Here is a 25,347-nt window from a genome sequence, read left to right as displayed (position 1 = left end):
TTTCATACCTAAATCCCAGCTGCCATGTCTCCTTGCTCTAAGAAGAATGCATTGCTTTGGCTGGAACCTGAGGTGTGCCTACAGGTCCACCAGTACTGGTATCAGCACCTCCCACCACCAAGGCTTATAAAATGCCATACATGCATATGATCTTAATGATCGTGCAAAGGAGACAGAAAACAAGGTTTTCAAACACTTGAGCAAACGTAATTTTTTTTTTAATATATATTTTTAATATGATGATTTTATTAAAGAGGGACTTGTATTCATACACTGTGAAGCTCTAGCTTGGATGACTGCCTGAGTGTATGTCGACGCTTTTTATTCATTTTCAAGTATAAAACAAGAATTTATTCATTTGCTTATCCAACGCAAATTATCTCTCCTGTGATCAGTTCCAGCATTAATTCTTACAGACTCTTTACACCATCATAATAGATTGTGTTTAATCACTGCAACATATCAAAATCCATGAGAGACAAAACAAAGAATTAAAAAAAATCAATGACAAGATCCAACATCGTTCCACATTCCTTGCAGAGTACTCTAGAGAACACAGCAACTCTGCATCTCAGCAGAGTTATATCCATTTGTGAGTTATATCCACTCTAGGGTTTTATCCCTTTGCACTTTTTTACCCTTCCTAAGGACATTACCTTTCTTGACTCAAGCATTCATAGTGCCACGTGGCTGTTCCCAATTCCCACACACGTAACAGGCAGTGGTGCCTCTGGTCAGACCGTGGTACTCTTGCTCATGTCAGATATTAGCTTCCTGTGTTAGTGTGCAGAGACGTTCCTGCCTAACAGTAACCCATGGCCTCGTGGCAGTCCCAGACCGAAGTGCAAAAACCAACAAGTGAAGCCCTTGCAACAAACTTACATGGAGGCCATGATCCCCTTCCAGCACAGCCCTCTTCTTCCTTGGTCATCCAAGTGCCTTCCACTAGTTAACTAACACTTATTGTCAATGGAATAACAGAAAACAAGGCAATCAAAACCCAATTCGAGACAGAATTTTCCCTTTTGCAAATGTAACAACGAAGAGTCTCCCAGTGCATTTAAGAACAGTGTAAATATAAGTGCTTAGTACTCCTGAATAGCAGTTGGTGTAGACCATGACAGAGGCATAGAGAAAGAATTACTTCACTTTTAAAGTCTGAGCTCTGAGTCTGATTGTCAGATGCAACAACAGATGAAAACACAGTAGATAGAACCATAGGTAGGCCAATTATCTGCTTTAAATTAATGTCTCAGTAAATTACGCTGCGATGCCTCTGCATCACAGTCAGTGTAAGATGGACATTGGATTTTTATACAGTGAGAAAATTATATGAAGAACCTTTATTGCATAATTAGCCAGCTGTAGCATGAACACTGGTGGTTGCTTTGTGATGCCAGTAAAAACAAACATTATGCTTCAGTCTAATTCTTTTCTGGTGTTGCTGCTCTGGTGAGGGATTTTTTTTAAATTTTGGTTTGGTTTGGGACATTTTTGGTGGTTTTTTGTTGTTGTTGTTTTGAGGGTGGTGGTAATGTTTTTTGTTTAAATACTTCTAGTTATAAAGATTTATAATCTATTAATCCTGAAAATCTCACTAATCTCACAGCCAGCTTTTCAACCTACAGGGATGATGGTGTCTGTGTGAAGAGCAAAGCTTCAAACAAAAATCTAAGATGTTATTTTCCAACAAGCACCGTAAGTCTCAGTTAACAAAACCAAATTCAGTAGACAGAAGTTTAGCCCTTGAGTAAGTCTGGATTTTTAATACACTACTTCTACATTTAATAGAAGCTGAAAAAGCATCTGTAAAATTAGGAAGCTAATATCAGTGCAATGAGTTTCGACACATAATGAGAGCAAGCAAGACTTTTGCATAAGAAGATGCTTTGTTTTGGTCCTTAGAGGACAAAGTCTCTAACAAGTATCATGTTGGTGGTTGGTTAAAAATGAAGCTACTATAGCTGCAAACTGTCAAAGACTTCCATGTTTCAGTCAGCATAAAACCCTCAGCTTATTCTGTTCATTCAGAACATCCAAGATTTTAATTCAAAAATGATGGGTATTACTGAGTAAAAGAAAAACTATGTAATTTTATTATCAGTGTTTCTGTACAATATGCCAGAAGGCCTGTTATACATTCATATGTGTCTTTCTCATTATACAATTAGCTCATTTTAGCATTTAAAGATTCCTCTAATAGCAGTTCTAAATCCCACTTCGTTCCAATGCCCATGTAAAATACAGTTGTACCAGTTCCACTTCCAGAAACCAGTTCAGTTTAGTTTAATGTATTGCCTTGCACCATCATCATCTTTCTCTTCTACTACAGGTTAGAACGAGTCAGCCAGGGAAATTCCTGGAAGAAAAAAACAAACCAACACAGAATAAAAACCATAGCGGACAAGGAGTAAGAGGAACAGTTAACTACCAGATGGAAAGCACAGGATATAAGGATTGCTCAAAAATGTTTCCTCTCATTTTGTCAAGAATGAAAAGAAATAACCTTAAATTCTGGAAACAGTCATGAAGAACACCATGCACTAAAAACAGCCAGTGGGGGAAAAAACCCCAAACAAGCAAGTAACAAGGAAAGCAGATGGCACAGTGTAAAAGGACCCATTCTCCCTTCTCCCAAACCTAAACACAATATTTCTGCCTTGCAACTATCTCTGCCTTCTCTGTGGTTTAAGTGATACTTCCCAAAGTTTTCAGAAACTCATCAACACGAAGCTTGCAAAAAAAGCAAAGAAAACATACAGATACCTGTTTCTTTCTGTCGGATTGCGGATCAATCATCACATTTATAAGAGAAGGTGTTTGCTTGTCAGTCACGCTTGCTTTCAGAGCATTCCGCAGTTCTTCTGGTGTTTTAACAAAGTATCCTTTACCTCCAAAGGCAGACATAATTTCTTCATAGTGTGAATTTGGCAGGAGGGAAACAGGAGGTACACTGTAACAAAATGGAAAACCTGATTAATGGCAGGGACTGCCAACAGACCAATTTAATTACTTCAGCACCAATTTTAAAGTGCAAGATGTTTGTGTTGGCCTGTTGAATTCTTCTGGGCTGGAAGAACTATGGTTCCCATATCACTTAAGCCATGTTCATAGGGTACCGTGCTCATTTTCACCTTCTGGAGACATTCCAAAGCTTTAACCAAGTTCTCTTTGTACAGAGATCTCAGCTCCAGAAGCAGAAGTTCAGTGTACACTTAGAACTCAGGTAATTTTGGAGATTATCGTGATTTTGAATGTTAGCCCACTACAAACTCTCTATTGTGTGGCCTGAACTGCTGCAGGAACCTGAGACAACTAATAGAGAATCATCTCTCTGCTGCACTGTTGTGCAAATAACAGTCCGGAATTCGGCTGGCTGCTTGCTTTTGGTAACTGGTTCTTACTTATATGAACTTAGCCCAGGACTAAATTCACTTTCTAAAAGTAATTTCAATCTGGATTACAAAGCATTAGCAATGAAGAGAATGACCATTTTGGTCACTTCTTTCGTAATTAACAGGACATACTTTGAAGATGCTTACCATGTAGCAGGATTGCCCAACTTTAACATCTCCTTCCAGGAATTTGCATCCAAACCAGTGTAAATCCCATTGTTGTTTACTATGATAATCAGGATTGGCAAACTGTACCTACAAAACGACATATTTGGAAGAATTCTGAAATACTTGCCCCTTTCTGTAAGATGTTGGAAGTGTTAATTTTCTTTAAATTAAAAAAAACAACCACTTTCACCTGAAAAATGATCTAATCATCACTGGTAGAGCACTATGTCATAACAACATAAAAAACGACCATTTGTATTTTTTGGCTTGTTTTCATGTGCTTTATGGGCACCCCATCTAAAAGCATCATCCTTGGCTTTGAGTTGAAGTGATCCTGGCAATACATGAAGAGTTTCTTCTTGAGCAAAAAAACCAGTTACCTGCAAATAGTCTCCACCTCCATCCCAGAAAATCCAAAAGCACTATCTCCTTCTATGCAGACGACTTGTTTTCCAGGTGCTCGGTCTTTGGCTACCATTGCAGCTGCTATAGCAAAACCCAGCCCCACTCCCATAGTTCCAAAAGTACCTGCATCAAGCCTAAAGGGGAGAATACAGAATTACTATCCATTTATTTCTACTCAGTCTCTTCAATTAATCCATGGTGAATTACCTTTACTTTTAATACTTTGCCATACGCTATTCAAATATTGTTTCATAAATAATTGGTATATGCAGATACCAGATGTACAGATTATTATATTCAACCAATCATTTGATAAGACAGCAAATGTTTAAAGTGATATAAATACAATGGAACTCTAATTAAAATTAAGAACTCTTGTACACTAGTTGTACTACAATAAAGACCTATCCTCATATGCTTTTAGCTTGCATAGTAACAATATTTCAAAAACATTCAATTACTGTAGAGACAGACAGACAACATATTTCTATATTTAATTCCTTGAAAATATACCTACAAGACATCTGAAAGCCATTGAATAAATACTGCTGTTCAAATTTTAGTCTTCTGTTCAACCAATTTGAAATCAAATTGAAAGCTATAATTAAGTTAGATCATTTCAGTCAGAAGCACATAATGGATACAAAAGTACATAAAGAACTAGATTATTCTAGGGTTAACTTTTCAAATTTGCTTTCAGATATGTGCAATGTAATCTGAAGAGACAACCATTAACATTACTGTGTCCTTACTTTAAATGAAGGGGAAAAAGATGCAAACTATTCCCCCAACTCTACTGGGTGGCTTTTCTTTGGCTGTTGGTTGTCTTTTGTTAGCAAAGCATTTTGGTTTACGAAGTATTTAGGTTTATTTAGGAGTTTAGTGCTACTTTTGCAAGCAGGTATAAGCTTCACAGATGAGAAATTTCACATCACCAGATAAAATTCACTTTTTCCCCCGTTCGAAAAACAGCACTTAGTTCCTACTTGTGTTAAAAGAGGCTACACACAATGATTAAAGTGACACATCCAAATATGAGTACCTACATTTTAGGCATGGAGGTTTACATGAAAGCATGTCCAATATATAATCCAATTTTCAAGTTTTCCCTATTTTGAAGTGTTTCAAAGAAAAACTCTTCATATGAATTCTTTCCAACATGAGAATTCCAATGATTGTTTTTATTTTTAATCAAAATTTACCACAGACTGAGCACAGAAATAAAAATCTAGGTCAGGGAATACAACATGATGCTACTCACTCACTTTCCACAAAAGAGTGAGCAACCAACACCATTCTGTTGCAGAGCATGCAGAGAAATGTTAAAATCTATGACAGAACATCAGTATATAGGTGGAAAACTTTCCTTAACCCCTTTCCCAACATGCTAAACTTCGATTTTTTTTATTTAGAACCTTTAAAAAGAATTACAAAAATTCTGAACCATCATACTTCTCAGCTAAACGAAAATATTTATACATAGATCTAGCCTGTTGAGTCAGCACAACACAAAAGATAGCACACCTTTGACGAGGATAGTAATTTGGAAGCATAGTCCGTCCAATGTCCATGGTATTTGCTCCCTCACTTACTAAAATGCAGTCCTTGGGTATCATTTCTCTGATGTGATGAAAGACTGTATAATAATTCATAGGCAGGGATTTCTGTAATGCTAATCCCTTAAAAATAAGACATATTAGTAACTCTTATGGATAGAATTTATAACAAGGTGCAGAACTGAGACATGCAAATAATAACAACGGAAATAAGAATGCACTCTGCTAGTTAAGGATGAAATATTTGGTTTTCCATGCACTACATCAAGGTCGCTCCTTCTGTATCTATCCTAGTGACGCAACATATTTATCAGAGGCTCAACCAGCTTAGCAACCCTTCCATGGTTTATCATTAACAGAAGCTATTACAGCTCAGTTTAACCTGAGAGGCATGTGACATTTCTCTGCACACAGGTTTGACTACTGACAACCCTAAGCGAGCTGTCATCTGCGTGCTGGGAGGTAGTTTAAAAGAGTGATCTGCTAGAACGAATTTTAGATCCCAATCTTGGAAACATGCATCTGAAGTTGCAGAATACGAGTTGCATAAAACTAGGCATATCCCAAACACCTGTGGTCTCTTGGTCTTAATAGCTACTTGTTTTTAGCATAGATTAGACTTAGACCAGCATCGCTAAACTGCACAATTACAGAAGATGTCTAAGATGCACCTTCACATAAACTAGCTCCCACTTGGAGTACTTGGATGTACCTGTAGTATCTGTCCACTGCTTAGAAGTCACTGCTCATAATGCAGCAGCTCTCGCTGTGGTCTTCTACTACTGGCTTTAAGAGCCCAATCCCAAAGTTCCATGACTTCCGCACAGTTTGAATTTATACAAAATAACAGAATATTTAACCCATAATATTTAACTTACAGTTCATAAGCCTGAGAAGAGTAAGCCTGTACCAGAATGATATAAATTTTCAAAGTCTGCGTGACATGACTGAGAAGTAATTGAGGAGGTTGGATATAGACCAGGGACAAAACTGACAATGTATCGGTACCTGTTAAAGTGGGAAATCTTCTCTTTAATACTACCTTTGATCTTTCCTCGTTGTTCTTTATTTTCACTCTTAGCCTCTTCCACCACTCTGAATTAGAAGGATATTTGAATGATCTTTTGCTGAATTCTTCTAAGAGCTGGAACAATATTGAAATATTGCAAAGATGTCTTTCAACATATTTAAAAAACAACACAAGCATCAAGAATAACGTTACCAAGAAAGATCCCAGCACAATCACTGGAGCACTAATCAGAATCTTTAGCGTATTATTTGAGAATAGACTGGAATCACAGCATGAGTATACTGCCTAAAAATGGTTTTCCTTAATCAGCTGGGTTTTTTTTTCTTTTGCTTTTAACTGGCAACTTACTTTATATGGATCAGAGGAAATTAAAGTCAAAACAGGAGGACATGGAACATTACGTTACCTGCTTAGTCACGGCGTTTATGTCACCTAATAAAATTGCAGCTGGCTTTACATTATTCCCCAGCTCTTCTGCACAAATATCAATCTATATTTCAAAAAGAAAGACCACCATTAACTCGAGGACATTAAAGAGATTTTGTTTTTTTCAGCTCAAGTAAGGAACACTGTCTAACATACATACATGTCTAATGTCCTTATACCTTGTTTTGGCTGCCTTTCCTTTAAATTACATCAGGAAATCCTTTATTCAAAGTAAAACCCTATGGTACATACCCATTTTAATAAAAGTTCATATTTATCCTTAAAATTGACTGCTTGCATCTTTCAAGCTCTTGCAGACACTACAGAACTTTATTAGAACATTAAGAAGAAGAAGGTGGTGATTTTAATGATAATTATATGAGAACTAAAAATCTAGGCTTAGGTATACCCTTAAAGTCTAAACAAAGCAGTAATTTTCTTTCTGAGAAAATTGTGTGAATGCTACTTGACAGTAAAAATTTAGCTAGCATGAAGAAACTGAAAAGTAAGTCGCAACTACCGAAGCAACTTCTCCACTTGCTTTATTGGTGATGCATGAAACCTCTGAGGTTACATGGACAGTTAACTTATGACCAGGTCACACAGACTATGAACTGACAGTACTTTAATACTAATCTTCGACAGTGAAAAAAAGATTTTCTTTACAGCCTTTAGAAAAATTTGTAAAACTAATACTTGTCAAAACAAGATGTATATTTGTAAAAATTTAGCTTAAAAATTTATGCTATTGCTCTAGAAAAGATGCAAAGTTTGGAACTTGAGATCATGTTCCAGATCAGTGTAAGCAGGCCAGCCAGCATACTGAATCAACTACTCCAATTTCATCACAGACTCTTAGGGAGATTTTAAGGACATAAACAATTTAAAGACTTGTTTTTCTAAGAGCTGGCAGATTGTCAAATATATTAATTAGTTAAATAGCCTTTCTGCCTCTTTTCTTATTAACATTTCAGAGTTACTGACCTCTTATACTATGACTGACTTGGGATCTGAAAGCAATTCTATTTCAAAAAAATTCAGATAAGAGAGCATCAAACAGTATGAGAGATTTCACAATTTCAAAGACAGTTCGCTTTCAATCATGGAAATTCCAATGCTCCAAAGACCACGAAAGTATCACGACTCTAATCCTGCATTAGTCAACTACATAGAAGTGTCTCCCCTCCTCATTACAGCAGCACCAAGCTCTTGACAGCAGGAACAATGCTGTAACCATTCTTAGAAAAAAGTAAGAATTATTAAAGAAATCATAAGTATTTCTGGAGAGTTATCATTAACTATATGCACTGTCCGTAGGGCAGTATTTGCCACATGAAATACACTACCAAAATAATTTACAATAATTGTTCTAGGCAATGCTAGGCAATGTTCAGACTTGCTTTAAGTGAAAATAATTTTCCTGCTTACCTGAATAACCTTTACATCCTGTCGAAACCTTGGTGGAAGACCAAAATGCAAAATCCAATTCAATCTTGCACCAAACAAGATGATTACATCAGCATGTTGTAATGCCCTAATAAAGGGAAATGAAAGGATTAGAAAACAAGGAATTATTATTACATTCAATAGTCTTTGCACAGTTAGAAGCAATCCTAATCACCACAGCAAACCCAGGATATACATAAAATCCTTCCAACCTCTAAGATGCTTGCTTAGCTCCAAAACCCTGTATACTTTTACCCAGCCAATCACCACACCATTCTTGAGTTTAGGAACTTAAGAAGAAAATTGATTACTATTTTCCTAATATGCTGTGTTTAGGAAAGGAATCACTGCATTAGGAGACTAACAAGATGCTGAGGTTAAAGCAAAACACTCACTACTGTGACACTGGCAACAGTGGGTACCAAAATTAAGATTTGTGGACCTCTCAGTTTAGTCACCAGTTAATTTAACTTTCAGATGGGTAGACAGCATTTCCTATACTTTTTTATTCTCCATTTTTTTTAACAGCACACTTAACAGTGATAAAGCTAAGATGCTCAGCAATGGACAATATTTTAGTCTCAGAGTATATAAATGCTCCATCTGCAAGCTGATTCTGTGCATACTCATACATAGTAGGGTTCTCACAGTCCATTCACATTAATTTTGCCAAAAGCCAAAAAAAGCTCTTACAAATGACTTTAAACATAGTCGTTCAGTGTAGTTTGAAATACCTTACTTTTCTGTACAAATAAAGTGCAATTTACTGATAGTGTATTGCAAATACCACACAGAGACAGCAGATGGCCGAACTTCAACAGCAACGTGTGCATCTCAAGCTTCTGTTTACAGTGTTAAAATAAAGAGCCAGTAGTTTGTATAGTGGCTGTTTAAAATAAACTGTTTGCCAGTTCCATTTTATGTTAGAAAACACATACTAGCTACATTCATCTATCTACTTGCCATAGCTTTCAGAGTTACAGAACATTAGCTTTAATATAAAGTATCTTCCTGGTCAGCATTCTAAAGTGATCCACCTAACATGTTGTCCCTTTCCAAGTAGGATCTTCAGTGCTCTACAATGAGGTGTAAAACGTGGTTGAAAAATTTTTTGCTGTATGCATTTTGTCTTCCCTGGCATCTGTAGACCACCAAAATTCCTAGCTGTTTCTCAGATGTTAGGATGAGAAGCCTTGCTTTATATTTACATGGATCTTGCTGCAGCTACACAATTTGGATGGTTATCAGGAACTACTCCTTTTGCCATTGGCGTAGGCAAAAAAGGCAGTCCACAAAGGTCCACCAACTTTCTGATGTTGTTTTCAGCATGTGAATAAGCAGCACCTGAATGAAACGAAAGAGACTGCTTAATACTACAGAAACCAACTGCATTCTCTTGAACTTCAATTAACCTGATTACATTATTGGCAGAAAGAGTACTGTTTCCCATTATGAAAGCTGCCTGTCATTTTTCATTCTGAAGAACTCAAAACCTAACATTCAAACCCATAGATTTGAAATGTCACATAGGTTTAAAATGTCACATATTTTTGTCAAAAGGGTTTTTATTTGTTTTTGTTTTTTTTTTTAAGACTTCAGCTGAACTATTTACTTATTTCTCTGTTAGGAGATTTTGTTTATGTAGAATGACAATGTTTAGTGGGTAAAGTTTGGTATTATGGGGCAGAGGCTTCTGCAGCAGCAACATGCAATGGCCTTTGTGTTGTCATGTCATTTCTTGCTTGCCCCCTGCATGCTCCATTGTGTGGACTGCACTATGCTCCACAGAAATCTGCCCAAAGAGGCCTACTACAAGCCTCTAATGAAAAGAGAGAAGCCAAAAGAAGGCCTTGAAAAAGGTTTGTGTTCGTGCACACATTCAGTGTGATGCTACCTTCAGTACATGGCTGCTGTATTATTGAGTAGATTCTCAGTTGTTGATGGCAACAAAACACAGATCTATGTATTTCTGAGGGACTGATTTCCACCTTTCACTTTCAAAGAACACCCTCTTCTTCATGTCTACCAAGGCAGACACAGAAAAAAAACCCCATAACCTCTCCTGATCTCCTGATTCTGTTTTCAATTTCATTACCTAATCAATTATAAGATCCATCTCATTTCAATCATTACACTCCCTAATTAAACACAGACACAGAGCATTCCCACATCTGCAGTAAAATACCCTGGGTTAAACAAGTTGGTTATTTGACTTCTGTTCCAAGCTGACCTGTATCTTCAGCACCACTGCACTGGCTAACATTCCACAAGGAGGGACAAAACAAGCGAACCAGCACAGAGAATAATTATCCTCTATTGCCAGGGGCACCTCTACTTTAGGAATTAATTACACTGGCAAAGTAGAATGGAAAGTCTGTAAAACAGCAATAACTGCAACACCTGCTGTGTTGCTTATATCCTCACACAGGTAGGGTGGCACTTTCAGTAAGACCAAATGGAAAAATGACCTTTGGTTATTCTTATTTTTGCTATATATACCAGAGCATCAGGCAGAGAATATAATTCCTGTATTCTAAGAGAATTTGTTTTGAATTTTGGAAGCAATCCCTTGGTATTTAGATTTAAAGACAATTGTTATCCAATTTTTTTCTACATAAACTTCTATTTTATCGATTGACTTTTCTCTTAAACTAGATGAAAGAGACAACAGCTATAAAACAGAACAAAAATATTCTAAAACCAGAGTAGATTTTAACATCAAATTCCAAAGAAGTTTGTGGTTTTTCTACTGGCTGCTTTGTTTGCTTGTTTGTTTTACTAGAGGTGAAAAGACGGTGAGTAACACTTCTGAGGAAAAGCAATCACTTGGTCACTGTTCTTGTCTCGGATTTGTACAGCTCAAAGTTACATCAAAGCATGCTACCTTTGCCAATGATTAGCAGAGGCTGCTTGGAAAGAGCAAGGATAGAGGCTGCTTTGGATACAGCAGAGTGTTCAGCCATGCTGATGGGAGGTGGCAAGCAGCATTCCACATACCTGAAGAAAAGCAAAACAAAAGAGGCTCTTTAAAAATTCAAAACAAGAAATGTTGAAAGATAAAACCTATTGCTTAGCATAAAATTGCAGTTGCTACACACCATGTTACAGCATTTATTAGAATAGAATTTTTTTTTTAAATACGCTTTGAGGTTTTTCTTCCTCGTTTCTTTAATCTTATAGGTAGTGTTGTTCCAGAGATTTACAGACTGACATGATTATATTACCATATTAATTCATTCTGGTTTTGCACATTTCTTTACAAACTGTAATCTGCATCACATTTACAATGGAGCATTACATTTAGAGGCTGCATTTTCTTTCTTTAGGAAAACAAAATACGAAAGTAATTTATAACTCTTATTTTCTTTTATTCAGTGACTTGAAAAATGAATGTAATCTTTACGCACTTGACAGAGCTCTTATTCACCTGAAGATTCACAAAGTCCCCAGGTATGTCAATATAGCAGGAACCTGGACGACCATATATGCTGGTTCTTACAGCCTAGGAAACAGATAATCCCAGTTTTAATCACTGTTTGACAGGATTTTAAAAATAGTTTAGGAAGGCCAGAAAACCCTTTTGTAGGTAGAGAAGGTACACAGTCTCATATTGCTGATGAATAAGGCTTCCATGGAGTGATTTATACCAAAAAATTAAAGTTTTGATAGCTATTTACATTTTCCCTTATATACCTGCTGGAGCCTTTCAGCAGATGTACATTTTAGATGTACAATTTAGAGCCTAAATTCTTTGTTTAATTTAAAATGAGATAACTGCATTATTAGCTGTTATGTTTGGAGATACAAAATTAAACATTCATGTTGAATTCTATTTAAAGCAGCACAAATAGAGTAAAACCAAGATAACCAATGCCTCAGTTTTCTATTACTTTTGATTCCAGTTCTCCTATTGCAGGTAGATGCTCTGCTGAATTTGCACTTCTGGAAACAGTATCATTGTATGCAGAATTTAGGCTGACATGGCTGAAGCGCTGCTGCTGCAGCAGTACCAAGAGACTTTGCTAATCCTCTCTGAAGCATTGAGATAAGGATGTGTTTTCTGTCAGTCTCAAAAAAACCCCAACAAAGCAACAACCAAACTCAAAATCCAAACACAACCATCTCCACTGCCTCCCCTTCCAAATCTCCTTCACATGAGAGTGGTATAACAGCTGAAGTTTATAGTACTACATTTCTAGTTACTGCACCTCTCCCTAAATTTTTATTTCATAAAAATTTTCCTGCCTGAAGCTAAGAAAAAACACTGCAGGGATCAGTAAGCATCAGATTGGATCAGAATCTATTTCTAACCTATTCCATAGCATTGTTCCTAAGAAAAATCTCCCTGGTTGTTAATTTACTCAATCAACCATCACCTCATATCTGCAGGATAAAACTGGTTAGAGTAACAACTACACAAAAATAAACTCTCAAAACTTAAACAGAAGGAGACAGTTACCTGATGTTCAGTTGCCAAGTTTGTATTTTTTCATACCTTTTCAATGACAGCAGGAATAACTTCCAGGCTGCTTGGGCGGACAGATAGTTTGTTGTACAGCCTACCAGCTTCAACCTGAATAAATGCAAACAACTATTATATCGATTTATCAAAGTGATTTGCTCATTTCCATCCGATTTCAACATGAATGAAATGAAAGAAATGCCAAATGAAAAACAACAAGGTGAAAACTTCCCCACAGAAAAATGCAGTAGCTCGCTGGTGGAAACTGTCAAAACCATACTCATTCCTCTGAGTGATTAAGTTGTTTGTTTGTTGGTTTTTTTTTTCTCTAGAAAGTGGTGTTTCTTTTTTTGGAAAGTTTATTTTGCTTTTGTCCATTTCAGAACAGACAACGGCAAATTACATGAGTATGTACAAAGACATTCCAGGCAATCTGCGGTATTCATGCACTGTCAACTTTAAACCAGTAGATGGAGCAAATCAACAGCATTTTAGGATCTGTTAGGAAATGTTGGTGTTTGAGATTGTTATTCCTACAATAATGAAGAAACAACATCAATTATTTAACTGAAACCTTTCTGTTGTATGTCTGTGTACCTGTGGGAATTCTTGGAAAGCTCCCATGGTTTCCTGGTTTCTGTCAGAAGAACCTCCGATAACGATCAAAGGCCTAGAAAAGTATATTTAAAACCAAACCAAAACAAAGAACCTTAAGCGTGCATACATTTTTTATAGCTAAGATCACATCTCTAAGTTCTCCTTACAGTCAAATCCTACTGCTCTTAGGATGCTGTGCCCACCTTCAGCATCCACAGATCTCTATAAGAACAGACAATGACCAGCACAGTGCAGGAGTGGATTCTAAATACTGGTGTGTCAGACAGTAGACTTCCTAGCAGCTTTTGGGTCACTAGCTTTAGGACAATCTGGCTATATTTAGTGACTTGCATCTATCATAAAATTTCTAAACCTAAGTAATATTGCAGGCAATTTTCATTTAAGTTTGATAACATGAGTGACAAGGTGGTTTGAGTGGAATGACATCTAATCTAAAAAGCTAAAACGTATTGATTGGTCCAAAACATTTTGTATATAAGAGGTACTTTAACATGCACAAGCACTAGAACTAAGAAGCACGCTAGGATCCAATTTTTCATAAGGATTAGGTTTTCTTTGTATACAATTTGGAACACAGCAGAAGTTAGCTGACTGTCTGAGAGCACTTCTCCCTGCATTTTGTCTTTAGTAAAAAAACCCCAAAGCCCAAAGAAATTAACAAAAATTTAACACACTTAAAAGCAGTCCTGCTCTTAAATTAGATCATGGCTATATGTGGAAGACAGTATTAGCTTACAATATGGGTTACAAATTACACATGAGTAATTTTTATTATAATTTCCACAAAATACAATAAATTATTTTCCCACAGGGAATAAAAACTGGTCTTTTATTCCATTTGTAGGTCAAACTTCTTAAAATGCTAAATGCTGAGTCAATGGAAAAAAACATGTCTTATTAATCTGCTTATGCCTTCACACTAAATTGAAATATTGGGTCAATAGCTTTCTAGGCTTTTTCTGCTGAACAGTATCTCTTCAGATACAGCCTTTCCTTTGACTGCATTTATCTATATAATGTATCAAGCTGAAACATTTACAGTGTGCTCCATGCATAATCATAAATTTAATCCCCTTTAAGATTTGGGTATATGTGTATCTAGACCCAAGCTTCATAACCAGCTCATTTCTCCACCATAAATCAAAAATCTCAGTTCTAATCCCCTGAGGTGGTGAAATGAGAACTTCAGGCTGTATCTTACCTTTGTGAAAAATTCTTATGGAAAAATACACTTGGTGTATGCTTTACACATTTTATTCTGCTTATTCCCTGCCATCAGCAAAGTGATTACAGCTATCCATCTGTAACGAATTTGTTTGTTCATTGAAACATTTAAATAAATTTTGAAATTATAAGTGAGAGGAACATGGAGGTTGTCACTGTCAAAGTAACTACTACTTCTCTATAATGAAATATAATTATGAAACTACTCAACTTTTTAGAAAGCGAACTCCAACAGCTATACCTTGAAAAGATTTAGTTCTGCTCTTAAAGTTTTACATAACTGTAACTAGAAAGAAGTTTTCCCCCCACAGAAATCATCGTACTACTGTCACAACACTATAGACATTCTGAAGAGCAGTGCTTATAAAGCAACAGTGAAGCTTAAAACAACAGTGAGGCAGGAAGAGCATTGATTTTAATGAAACTAATAAGAATAATAAATCTTACAGACTTGCAGGAGAATTTCACTAAACTAAAAAAAATTTCAACTGCAACTTCAGGTAAAGAGCTTACCAAAGTAAAACCAGGAAGAGACTGAAACAGAGAGGAATCAGAAGAATGGATCTCCAGGCTCAAGGAGGACAACTCAGACAGGGCTTTAACCACTATCCCTTAGTCTGAGTTATTTAAAGTCACTACCAGCAGAGTCAGGTTCAACATTCCGATTACTTCTGTGCAACATGAAGTAAAAAAAGCTGAGCCATTGTAGTGCATTAACAATGCCAGGTGTTGGAATCACATTACACATAGGAGATACCTATGAGGGCTAACCTTGCCTACAAATTGGTCTCATCGTGCCACTTCCTCACAGGGGATGGTACAGAGCAGGAGACTTAACACCTTGTTGCCACAAAGAGCAGATGATCTCTCTAATTTCTGCTCCCAGCTGCATAATCCACTCTTTCCCTCACTTAGGGGCTTGATGCTTGCCTGGCTGCAGAGGGAGCTATTTAGACCACTTCTCTAACATGACATTATTTACTTATTTTTGCTGGGTTAGCTTTTTGGCAGAATAATGAACTGAAACTGACTGTTGGAGCAGACAAGCACCAGAGTATCAAGAGTGCAAGCAGCAGGAGTACATGCACAGGAGAAAGGTGTGGAGATTATATTATTATATATTATTATATCCCTAGTCCTTCTCTCCAATGCACAGCACCCTTTCTTACAATGGCAATGCCAGCCAACTGTAAATGGGAAGCATTTCTGGGAATGCAATAGAATTGCCTACTAACAAAGGGGCCAAGGAAAATTAATTCCATTAGGCTAAATTCAGCGTTTGTGAATGTTTACTTCTCTCCTTTTGGCATGTGGTAGGCAAAAGGCAAGTCTAATGTGACCAATGAAAAAATCATTCAGCAAACACTGTGGTTTGGTCAGGGAAAACTGATTTTCTTACTATATTGCCAATTTTCTGTCCAACTGGGTAAGTCATTCCCTCCACCTTTTGCCAGGAGTACAGGTTTATGAAAGATCAAGTCATGTAAACAGACCTTGTCTCAGACAAAAAAAAGTTTGTGAGAAAATAGAAATATCTGCTGCAAATCCAGAAGTAAATGTGATGAACAATTCCTTTGTATAACCGAATTCACAACTGTTCAAAAGCAAGATTTGCGCACGATCTTTCTTCTTTTAATCCAAGGACACATAGTGACAGCAAAACTTTGCTCAAAAACTCGTTTTTTTAAAAAAGAATTTGAATACCAGTGGTTTTTTTTTTCCCAAAATGTCAGAGACTCAATCTGTTAGTGTTCCCATTACCTCGTCCATCACCCCCTGCTAATTTAACGTTCCAGATCCCATTGTTCCAGATCACATTGTTCTGGATCACACTCTGTTCTGTGAGCACACATGCTAGGTACTACTACAGCTTCTACTCCAAATACCTCAGTACAGCTTTTTGAACACTCTTCTGTGACAGACCAGCTCTTGTCACGTCTCAGTGAAGGCTTATAGCAGTAAATACTATCACGCTGTACGTCCTTTAATTCAATACTTAATTATTGTTCTAAATGTCTGCGTGGGAAGCACATAGGAATATTAACAATGCAGTTGTCAATTTGTTTACATGTGAAATACAGTAATTCAAAGGCAATAAGGATTTAAATTTAGAAAGAACCTTTAAGACAATCTCCACAACCAATAAAGCATTACAGGCTGAACATCAACTTCATTTTCAAACGTATGAATACAACCAGCTATGCTGATAGATTTTCTAATATATGCACAATGGGGTAGGACAAAAAAAATGAGAATTTTATCCATAAGATCACAAAAAATGAAACAAAATTACTTTTAAGGTTGACAAGTGAAGAATTCCCTTCTCACTACCCACAACAAAGGGGTGGGAGGGGGGAAGTACAATACTAAACACTGTGGAGCTCAACATCTGCAACAAATAACAATACACTATTATTGGAATTTTAAAGTGAAAATGCAGTTAAATTACCAGCAGTTAATGGTTGCATTTGCCATCCCACCAAGGGCATGTAAAAATCCTGGACCGGACACTATAAGACATACCCCTGGTCTAGATGAAAAGAAAAAGAGGGAGAGAGAAAGGAAAGTAAGCACATGGAACACCAAATAAATCATCAACAAAAATTAGTAAAATGCTGAAATATGGAATACTAAAGTTTTACTCATGTCATCACAAGTCATGAATGGCAAGGAATTTGTATGAAGAACTAAAGACAGACAGAGAAATCAGAAACCATTTAGCTGTATCAACCCAATTGGAACAGCGGTTGAACACTTGTTACGTGCCATCCCCACAGAGGTCTGCAAGGTACGCAGGTTTATCCTAACACAGCTCCTTACTTCTTCTATCACATTTACTCCATCATCTAACATTTATATGGAATTTGGTAAACCATTTACGTTTGCAGTTTTCTCAACTGCACTTCAGCAGCAGATATCAGCGACAAAGCTCACACAGGAAGAAGTGCATCTGATTCAACACAAATTTATTACAGTTTAGTTCAGGCAGAGGCACTTGTTATTCCAGGTGATGACAGAAAAAATGATAATTTTTAACTAGTGAGCATTCCTTAGCAGATTTACAGACTACTTACGTATCAGGGGGAAAAAAAATCAGCTTACTTCCAGAGGATTATTCAAAGGAAGAAAAAATACAAAACTGTGTCACACAGACAGAATAAGGAGTGACCACCTGCATCATCGGGTCTGCACTTCTGAGTGAGCAGACACCAGATGTTTAGTTTAGAAAAGGATCCATACCCAAGAAGCACAAGTCACAGGCCACTGAATGCTTCCCAACAACATTAAGAGCAGAATGCAGTACTTTGTGTCAGGAGAAGCACACAGGAGACCGGAAGGCATATGATCAGTCTCTGTATTTGTAAGATCTTTGTTAAAACAATACACCCAGATGATGAGATTGAGGTATAGCAGGCCCACCAAGTTGCAGCAAACAATGGTGGTGTGATTTCTGCCCCTCATACCAACGGTGTTAAGCTACTATTCAGATATCAAAAGGGAAAAAATTAAGAAAGTTATAAGATGGTCAACATTATATGAGTTTAAGCACCTTCTTGCTCTTGCCCTGAGTCATTGCAAGAGAAATATTGATAACTGTTACTGATATTTTAGCATTCATGCTCCGTTTTAACTGCCCTACATCTGCACACACTAAAAAGTTCCAGTTCCAAAACAGACAAACCTCTCTAGTTTCTGTTAAGTCTAACACAGTTAATATTACAGTATTAATATTTACTAAATTATATTATAAAGATTGATAAATATGGAATGTACCTGCCAGTCAAATATCCAACAGCAGATGCAGCATAACAGGCCTGTTGAAAATATTGGAGTTAATGACACAATTATTATTATGCATACATTTCATAACACCTTGTACATAACTTTCAACAAAAATACTGGAAATATGGAGGTACAGATTCTTCCCTGATTAGCAGAGCTTAAATGTAAGCAAAAGTACCCCTTTTCCCTCCCCATTGTAATGTGTGTTCATGAAGATTTATATGAAAAATCTTAACACTTCTCTCCACATTTCAGGTTCCTGTTGTTACAGAGTATTACATTAGGAATATCTGGGATTTGAAAAGGAAAAAAATCAACAAGATAGAATAAACCAATCAAACAAAAAACCCACCAAACACAAAAACAATGCATGAAACTTCTGCCTTCCACTGCATTCTGGACTAACATGGAAGAGGGATTTGCAAGAGAAAGACAACAAGCAGAAATCCAGCCATCGCTGGAATGACTCACTGTATGTCAGAAATTAAGCAAAAGGTTGAACAAACATACTGGAGAAATTAATTAGATGATTAGGGATTGTCTTTTTGAGCTGACCTGCTGAAGTACTTCTCATTCCACCTTCAGTACAACACTGTGCTTTAGCTAGTTTGACATTTTAAAGAAAAATTGTGTTTTGAATAATTTTCTCAGAAGTAACAACCACAACATGTGTTAGCACAGTTTATCAGCAGTGGGACCTATGACATTGCCAACTCTTTCCTATTCTCATGCTTTGTCTTGAATTGAGCAAGTTTAAACACTTACTGGAAAAAACCCCATTTTGCAATTTTTTGTAAACTTTTTTTTTGAAGTAAGTTCCTGGCCTTAGAGCCTGCCTCTTTCATTTTTAAATAGAGTTGAGATTTGTTTTTTAGTTATATTCAAGCATTCTTGTGATAAGAATAAGTAACACAAAAGCTCCTTCTAAAAATTTACAAAGCTACTAAATATTTTCCTAAAAAATATGAATTATTCTAGGTAACAGTTAGTCATCTCAGCTTCAATGAGTCAAAACACAGTTTCTAAGATTTTACAGAGAAGGAGAAACTGCCTTGAATATCCTCATTATCCTACAGATAAAGATCAACTGTCTGACCAAAAGCATGGAGCTTAGTACACAATAAGAAACCCTCATTTTCTTTGCAGCATTAGGATAGGGAATCGCTGAGCAAAAACATACACTGACAAGAAAAATCTCTTTGTACTTTTCATACACATCTGACATAGAGAGGAAAAATGTCACTTATGTTCAAGTGATGACATATCTGTGCAAAAGTTTGGAAATATTTGGAGTATGTCTTACAAAAAATTTTGTTAATGGAGCTCTAGGCATGGAGTTGAGTTTCTACGGCAATCATGTTTTAGAACTGAGTGGCAAAATAAAGCAGCACATAGAATTTGGATTCACAGACAATTGCCATTAAAACTTTTGCTGCTTCATTCTGCAAGGAAGCAACATGACTAAAGATATCTGTGTTTAGAGGAGATTGTAAATAATGTTGAAGGCATACTTAAAAGACTTTTATGTGTGAATAGTAGAAAGAAGAGCCATTTTACTGATGAATCTTGCACTTTCACCACTAAAATGTGAGTAATGACACTCATTATCTGTTACGGTCACAAGACAGTTGATCAGCTGAAACCAGATCCTTGTGTCCCTCAGACAAGCAAGAAGGACGTAGGCAGATAAAACACCACTGCCCACAAAACCACAATCAACATTAGGAAGAAATGTAGGAAGTCTAGATGTAAGCACTCAACTCAAAGCTTGCAACCACCCATGAGCACTGGGCTTGAACTGCAGCCAAAGCAGAGGCCTGTTCCTCCCATTAAAGTAGAAGGACACTAAGCAAAGTTTAATTAGTCTGTTTTCAAATCAAACATAAACAACATAGTGAGTAAACAATGGTTAAGCATTTCTGTACCCAGTAGCCCAGGTAAAATAGTACTGCCATTCCTAGGAGTAGGTCTGAGGCCCTCATGTTAATTGTATCTAATGTTCAGTGTTCCAGGACTGGTCTGTACGGCTTGTGATCAACTTATTATGAGAGAGAACCTGCTGTATGAACCTGAGCTTGGTACGTGGCATCTTCTGTTACCACATACAACTTAAGTCCAGGCCTTGCAAATAAGGACACAGGTTGAAAGCAGAAGTCCCAGAATAATAAATGATCTGCTAATGGCCAATAACTTGTCATTGAAAAAGTGTGACTTTGAGCTCTGGAAGACACTGTTTTGGGTAGAGCAGCAATGGCTAAGCAACAGGAAAAACCAAAACAGAACAAAAAGCCTTCAACAGATGTGCAACAGGATCAGGCATCTGTCTGGGCCTGGGAAAGTACCATCCTGCATTATACAGTCCATAGTCTAGGCATGGAGGACAAGGGGTTAGATCTGTTCAGAGACCAACACATCTTATAAAAAAAGATCTTGAATGTGTAAGGTGGACTAAACGATGCCCACTTTTGTTCCAGATGCCCTTCCTGAAGGGTTCTCAATTCCCCTGACAGCTGCACCAGCTCAAGCATATTCGTAAACTCACAATTAACTCAGGTTATGAATATCAGGAAGAGATTGCTTTGAATACGTAGTGATAATTATTATTAAAGATTAGGAACTAAACATAAGCAATGTGCATTATTAACAAGTAACAATCTAGTAAAGGGGATTTTTTTAAGTTTAAAATTCATCTGGGTTACCAGTCTTCTAAACAATCACAGCAATCTCTAATTACCCAGGACAGATACACAAAATACATGCCGCTGCGGAGTTGCAACACAACTTTCCAGTGTTCAAAGGGCATTTGGATGCAGGTCAAACGGCTCCTGGCAAACTTGTGCCATATTACAGGCCACAGGAGACTGGCTTACAGCTATTGGTAGCACTACTTATCTTTTAACTCCATGCTTTAATCTGGTCTTCTGTTCTGCAGTTTTATGGGCTTTTCACAGGATCACAGAATCATTTAGGTTGAAAAAGACCTCCAAGATCGAGTCCAATGACCAGTCACCACTTGGTCAACTAGACCACAGCACTGAGTGCCAGGTCCAATCATTTCTTGAACACCTCTAGCGATGGTGACTCCACCACCTCCCTGGGCAGCATAAGGACATAAGGATAATTTTGTCAACAACATTTGTCAGTTTTCCACAACTGATGTCAACCAATAAATACAGTGCTTCATTATTGTCTTGAGATTTTTTTCCCGTGTTTTAACTTGTTTATGGGTCCTGTGTCCTATGAGCACTACTAATTAGAATTTTAGCACTTTTACAAGGAAATGGTTTTGCTACCTCTGGCCCAGAAATGAGGCAGAAACTCGATCCTTGGAAAAAACCCTTAATTTTCCATATATCTCAGATAATAGACAGCCGCCTTCACCAATAAAGGAAGCAGTTGTATACACATTCTCCAGAGCCAGACCACACAACTAATAAACTTAGACATTTAAAACTATGATGTGTAAATATTGAGCATATCTTGAATATACTGTATATAACCTTTCACCCTCTCCTCTGTCAAGCAGTTACTCTATGTCTTCAATGAGGATAAAAAACAAACCAAAACTCACTACAAGATGTATTTTTATTCATTCTTTTCCAGTCCCAAAAGAAGACAAACCCTGACATTTTGATACTTAAACAAGTCTTCATGTAATTTTCATTCCACTAAGCAAAAGTATTTCATCTTTTACACAGTAGAATGTTTCTTGTCTGCTAGATTCTTGCACAATGACAAAAAGGGTGATAAGTAGGACAGCATCTCATTTGGCAGTGCAAAGCAGTCTTCTCTGTTTAATTACAGACATATGAGGACATTAATTTTAATTGTTTTAATAACCACAGCTAAAACTAGAATATTTGCTAAATGGCCTACAGGAATATAAAGGCTGTGTTGAATTCCCAGTCCTTCAAGGAATCAAATACACCTTTTAAACATGTTTGTATATATTTGCCTTTCTCATATGTTGCAGATTTTCCATAGAGACATGCATTCCTCTGAATTCCCACATTCCAATACAAGAATGTATGGATTAGACAGCAAAAACATACAGCTCGTGACCACTGTTAAGTGAACTACTGTTATAATACTTCATTGAGGACTGGGACAATCCACAAAAGCTACGAACTACATGGTAGAAAACAGAAAAAAGAACACTGCTGCAAAATACAGGTCCAGAATATCTGAAGGATTTTCTTGTGTTAAAGTCGTAAAATTCTAATTAATAGTATTCATAGGAGATAGGACCCATAAACAAGTTAAAACATAAGAAAAATACGGTAAGATAATAATCAAGAAATTTATTTACTGGTTGGCATCAATTATGGAAAACTGACAAATGTTGCAGAGCAACTCTGAGTAAGGAAAACTGATGGTTCATTTGCCAGCAGTCCAACAACCAGCGGCTACAGCTTGTGCAGCAACCCTTAAAAATGAGGGATAAACCTGAGCTTATTATCTTCAACCTCAGACCACCTAAGGAACTACTGAATGACTAAGGAAGTTTTTACTACTGGGGAAAAACAAACAAATCCAGAACTAGTGGCAAAACATCAAAATGGTTGCCACAACGACCCCATGGAGCACTACAGGTTGGGGACAGAGTGGCTGGAGAGTGGCCAGGCAGAAAGGGATCTGGGGGTACTGGTTAACAGCAGGCTGAACATGAGCCAGCAGTGTGTTGAGGTGGCCAAGGTGGCCAATGGCATCCTGGCCTGTATCAGGAATACTGTGGCCAGCAGGACCAGGGAAGTGATTTTGTCCCTGTATTGTATACTGGTTATGTTGCACCTCAAGCACTGTGTCCAGCTCTGGGCCCCTCAATTCAGGAAAGACATTGAGGTGCTGGAGCAGGTCCAGAGAAAGGCAACGAAGCTGCCTTTGAAGGGTCTGGAGCACAAGTCCTATGAGGAGCAGCTGAGTGAGCTGGGGGTATTCAGCCTGGAGAAGAGGAAGCTCAGGGGAGACCTCATCACTCCCTACAACTACCTGAAAGGAGGTTGTGGACACGGTGGGGGGAAATCTGTCTCTTCTCCCAGGCAACAAATGACAGGATGAGAGGGCACAGTCTTAAGCTGCACCAGGAAAGGTTTAGTTTGGACATTAGAAGAAGTTCTTTACAGAAGGAGTGATCAGACAGTGGAATGGGCTGCCCAGGGAGGTGGTGGAGTCACCATCCCTGGAGGTGTTTAAGGAAAGGCTGGATGTGGCACTTAGTGCCATGGTCTAGTTGACATGGTGGTGTTTGGTCAAAGGCTGGACACAATGATCTCAGAGATATTTTCCAACCTAATTGATTCAGTGATTCTGTGAAAATGCTGAGGAGCTTGAGTCTAATTTCTGACACCTACACAACGAAGCTGAAATATATATAACTAAGAGAGTCTAAGTATATGTTCCTGCTTGATTTTGAGCATTCAGAAGCATTATAACTTTCTATGGTTTACTGCTTGGTGAGTATTTAAAAAATTGTTAAGGGAAAAAATCATAATTATTTAAACTCTCGGGACAAGTTTATCAATTAGCAGGAAAATTTTCCTCTTTGGGCACTTAAGAACAGAACACAGACAAGGTAAAAAAGTAAAGAGGTAGGTCAGAAAGAAATTAAAATACTACCAAATAGAGAGAGAATGATAATATTGTCCTAATTTGGAAGGGAAGACATCACTAAAAGAAAATGACAGGAAAAAATTTTAAGAAATAAGAATATTGGAAAGTCTATAGAAAGCCACAGAAAAACAAAACACCTGGATGAGCATCTCAAAAAGTGGTAGATAAAAATTGACGATATATGACTTGAAGGAGATACATTTGATAATTTTTTCCTTCTGTTTCAAAATGCTCTGTTCAAATTCCTTCCCCCCCTATTTTCATCCTACATTCGCTCCCTTTTTGGAAAAAGGCATTTAAAAATGAAAGAAGCTGCAATTCCCTTAATAGGAAATGAGGGGCCACTTTAAAATGGAAGCAGGAAAAGAAGGGCACAAAGAAACACTCAACTCAATGCCCCAGTGCTCTCCATAGTCCAGAACGAGTGACTGCTTCTCTACAGGTTCTTTAAAGGAACATTCAGAGACCACATGCTTTCTAGTAAGAAAACATAAACCGGGTTTCATTCCACTGTAAAACATTTAAGGCAAGGATTGGTCCCCCTATAGATATATACTTACAGCTTGTTCATTTCTCATTCCCACATATTTTATTCCAGCTGCCTGGGCTGCAATTGCAATTTCAGTGACTGGAATACCAACAATGCCAAACATGTATTCAATATTCTATAAAGAAAAATGTTAGAAGAAATCAGATTTTTTTTCTCCCCAAAAGACAGCTTTAATAAGCACATGCCAAAGACAGACATGCTAACAACACAGGCAGTCTAAAACTAAAATGTAACAACATATATGGTCACATAGAAGTTTAGAGGTCACTGTGGAAACATACACAATGCCAGACGGTATTTCCAGCTCAGCCCTCTGTGGTTGTGAAAGCCTTGGATTTTGGAGGCCCACAGGGAGTGGGACAATGGTTCAGTGCGTCAGTCAACATATGTTCAGTGCTTTCTGCTCATCAATTCTCACTTGGGACTTCTCAGTCACTTTCCTGTTTCCGAGTAAGTCAGCTTCACCTACTCTCATGGCATCTCATGTTCTTGCACTTTCACAGAAAACAGACACCAAAAAGGCCCCAGGCGATAACTGGGGTAGTACCGTGCACAAAAAAACGCTGAGATAAAGAAGACTGTTTATTTTTATTACAGTCGAGCACCCTTTCTCTGTGTGTCACAGGCTAAAGGCAAAGTCTTCTGTCAAGGCCGGTGTCAGGTTAGCACCAGTT

General features: G+C 37.4%; 1 protein-coding gene across 1 annotated transcript; it reads right to left on the bottom strand.

The window, feature by feature from the left end:
- Nucleotides 1-420: 420 nt before the first annotated feature.
- Nucleotides 421-25,158, bottom strand: HACL1 (2-hydroxyacyl-CoA lyase 1). The gene is made up of 18 exons (XM_029961768.1): nt 25,143-25,158; nt 24,955-24,977; nt 24,684-24,788; nt 18,505-18,545; nt 17,180-17,260; nt 13,486-13,558; nt 12,922-12,999; nt 11,834-11,928; nt 11,311-11,423; nt 9,635-9,770; nt 8,409-8,514; nt 6,961-7,044; nt 6,567-6,668; nt 5,493-5,647; nt 3,944-4,102; nt 3,543-3,650; nt 2,767-2,953; nt 421-2,359 (listed from the first exon to the last, which is right to left on the bottom strand). The coding sequence occupies exons 1-18, from the start codon at nt 25,156-25,158 to the stop codon at nt 2,327-2,329; spliced, it is 1,695 nt and encodes a 564-aa protein (XP_029817628.1). The 3' UTR covers nt 421-2,326.
- Between the last annotated feature and the right edge of the window lie 189 nt (nt 25,159-25,347).

The sequence above is a fragment of the Manacus vitellinus genome, unplaced genomic scaffold, assembly GCF_001715985.3.
Source record: "Manacus vitellinus isolate BGI_N305 unplaced genomic scaffold, ASM171598v3 scaffold_3_pilon, whole genome shotgun sequence".
Taxonomy (NCBI): Eukaryota; Metazoa; Chordata; class Aves; order Passeriformes; family Pipridae; genus Manacus; species Manacus vitellinus.
The sequence above is the reverse complement of the archived record's forward strand: the minus strand, read 5'-3'. Positions and strand labels throughout refer to the sequence as shown.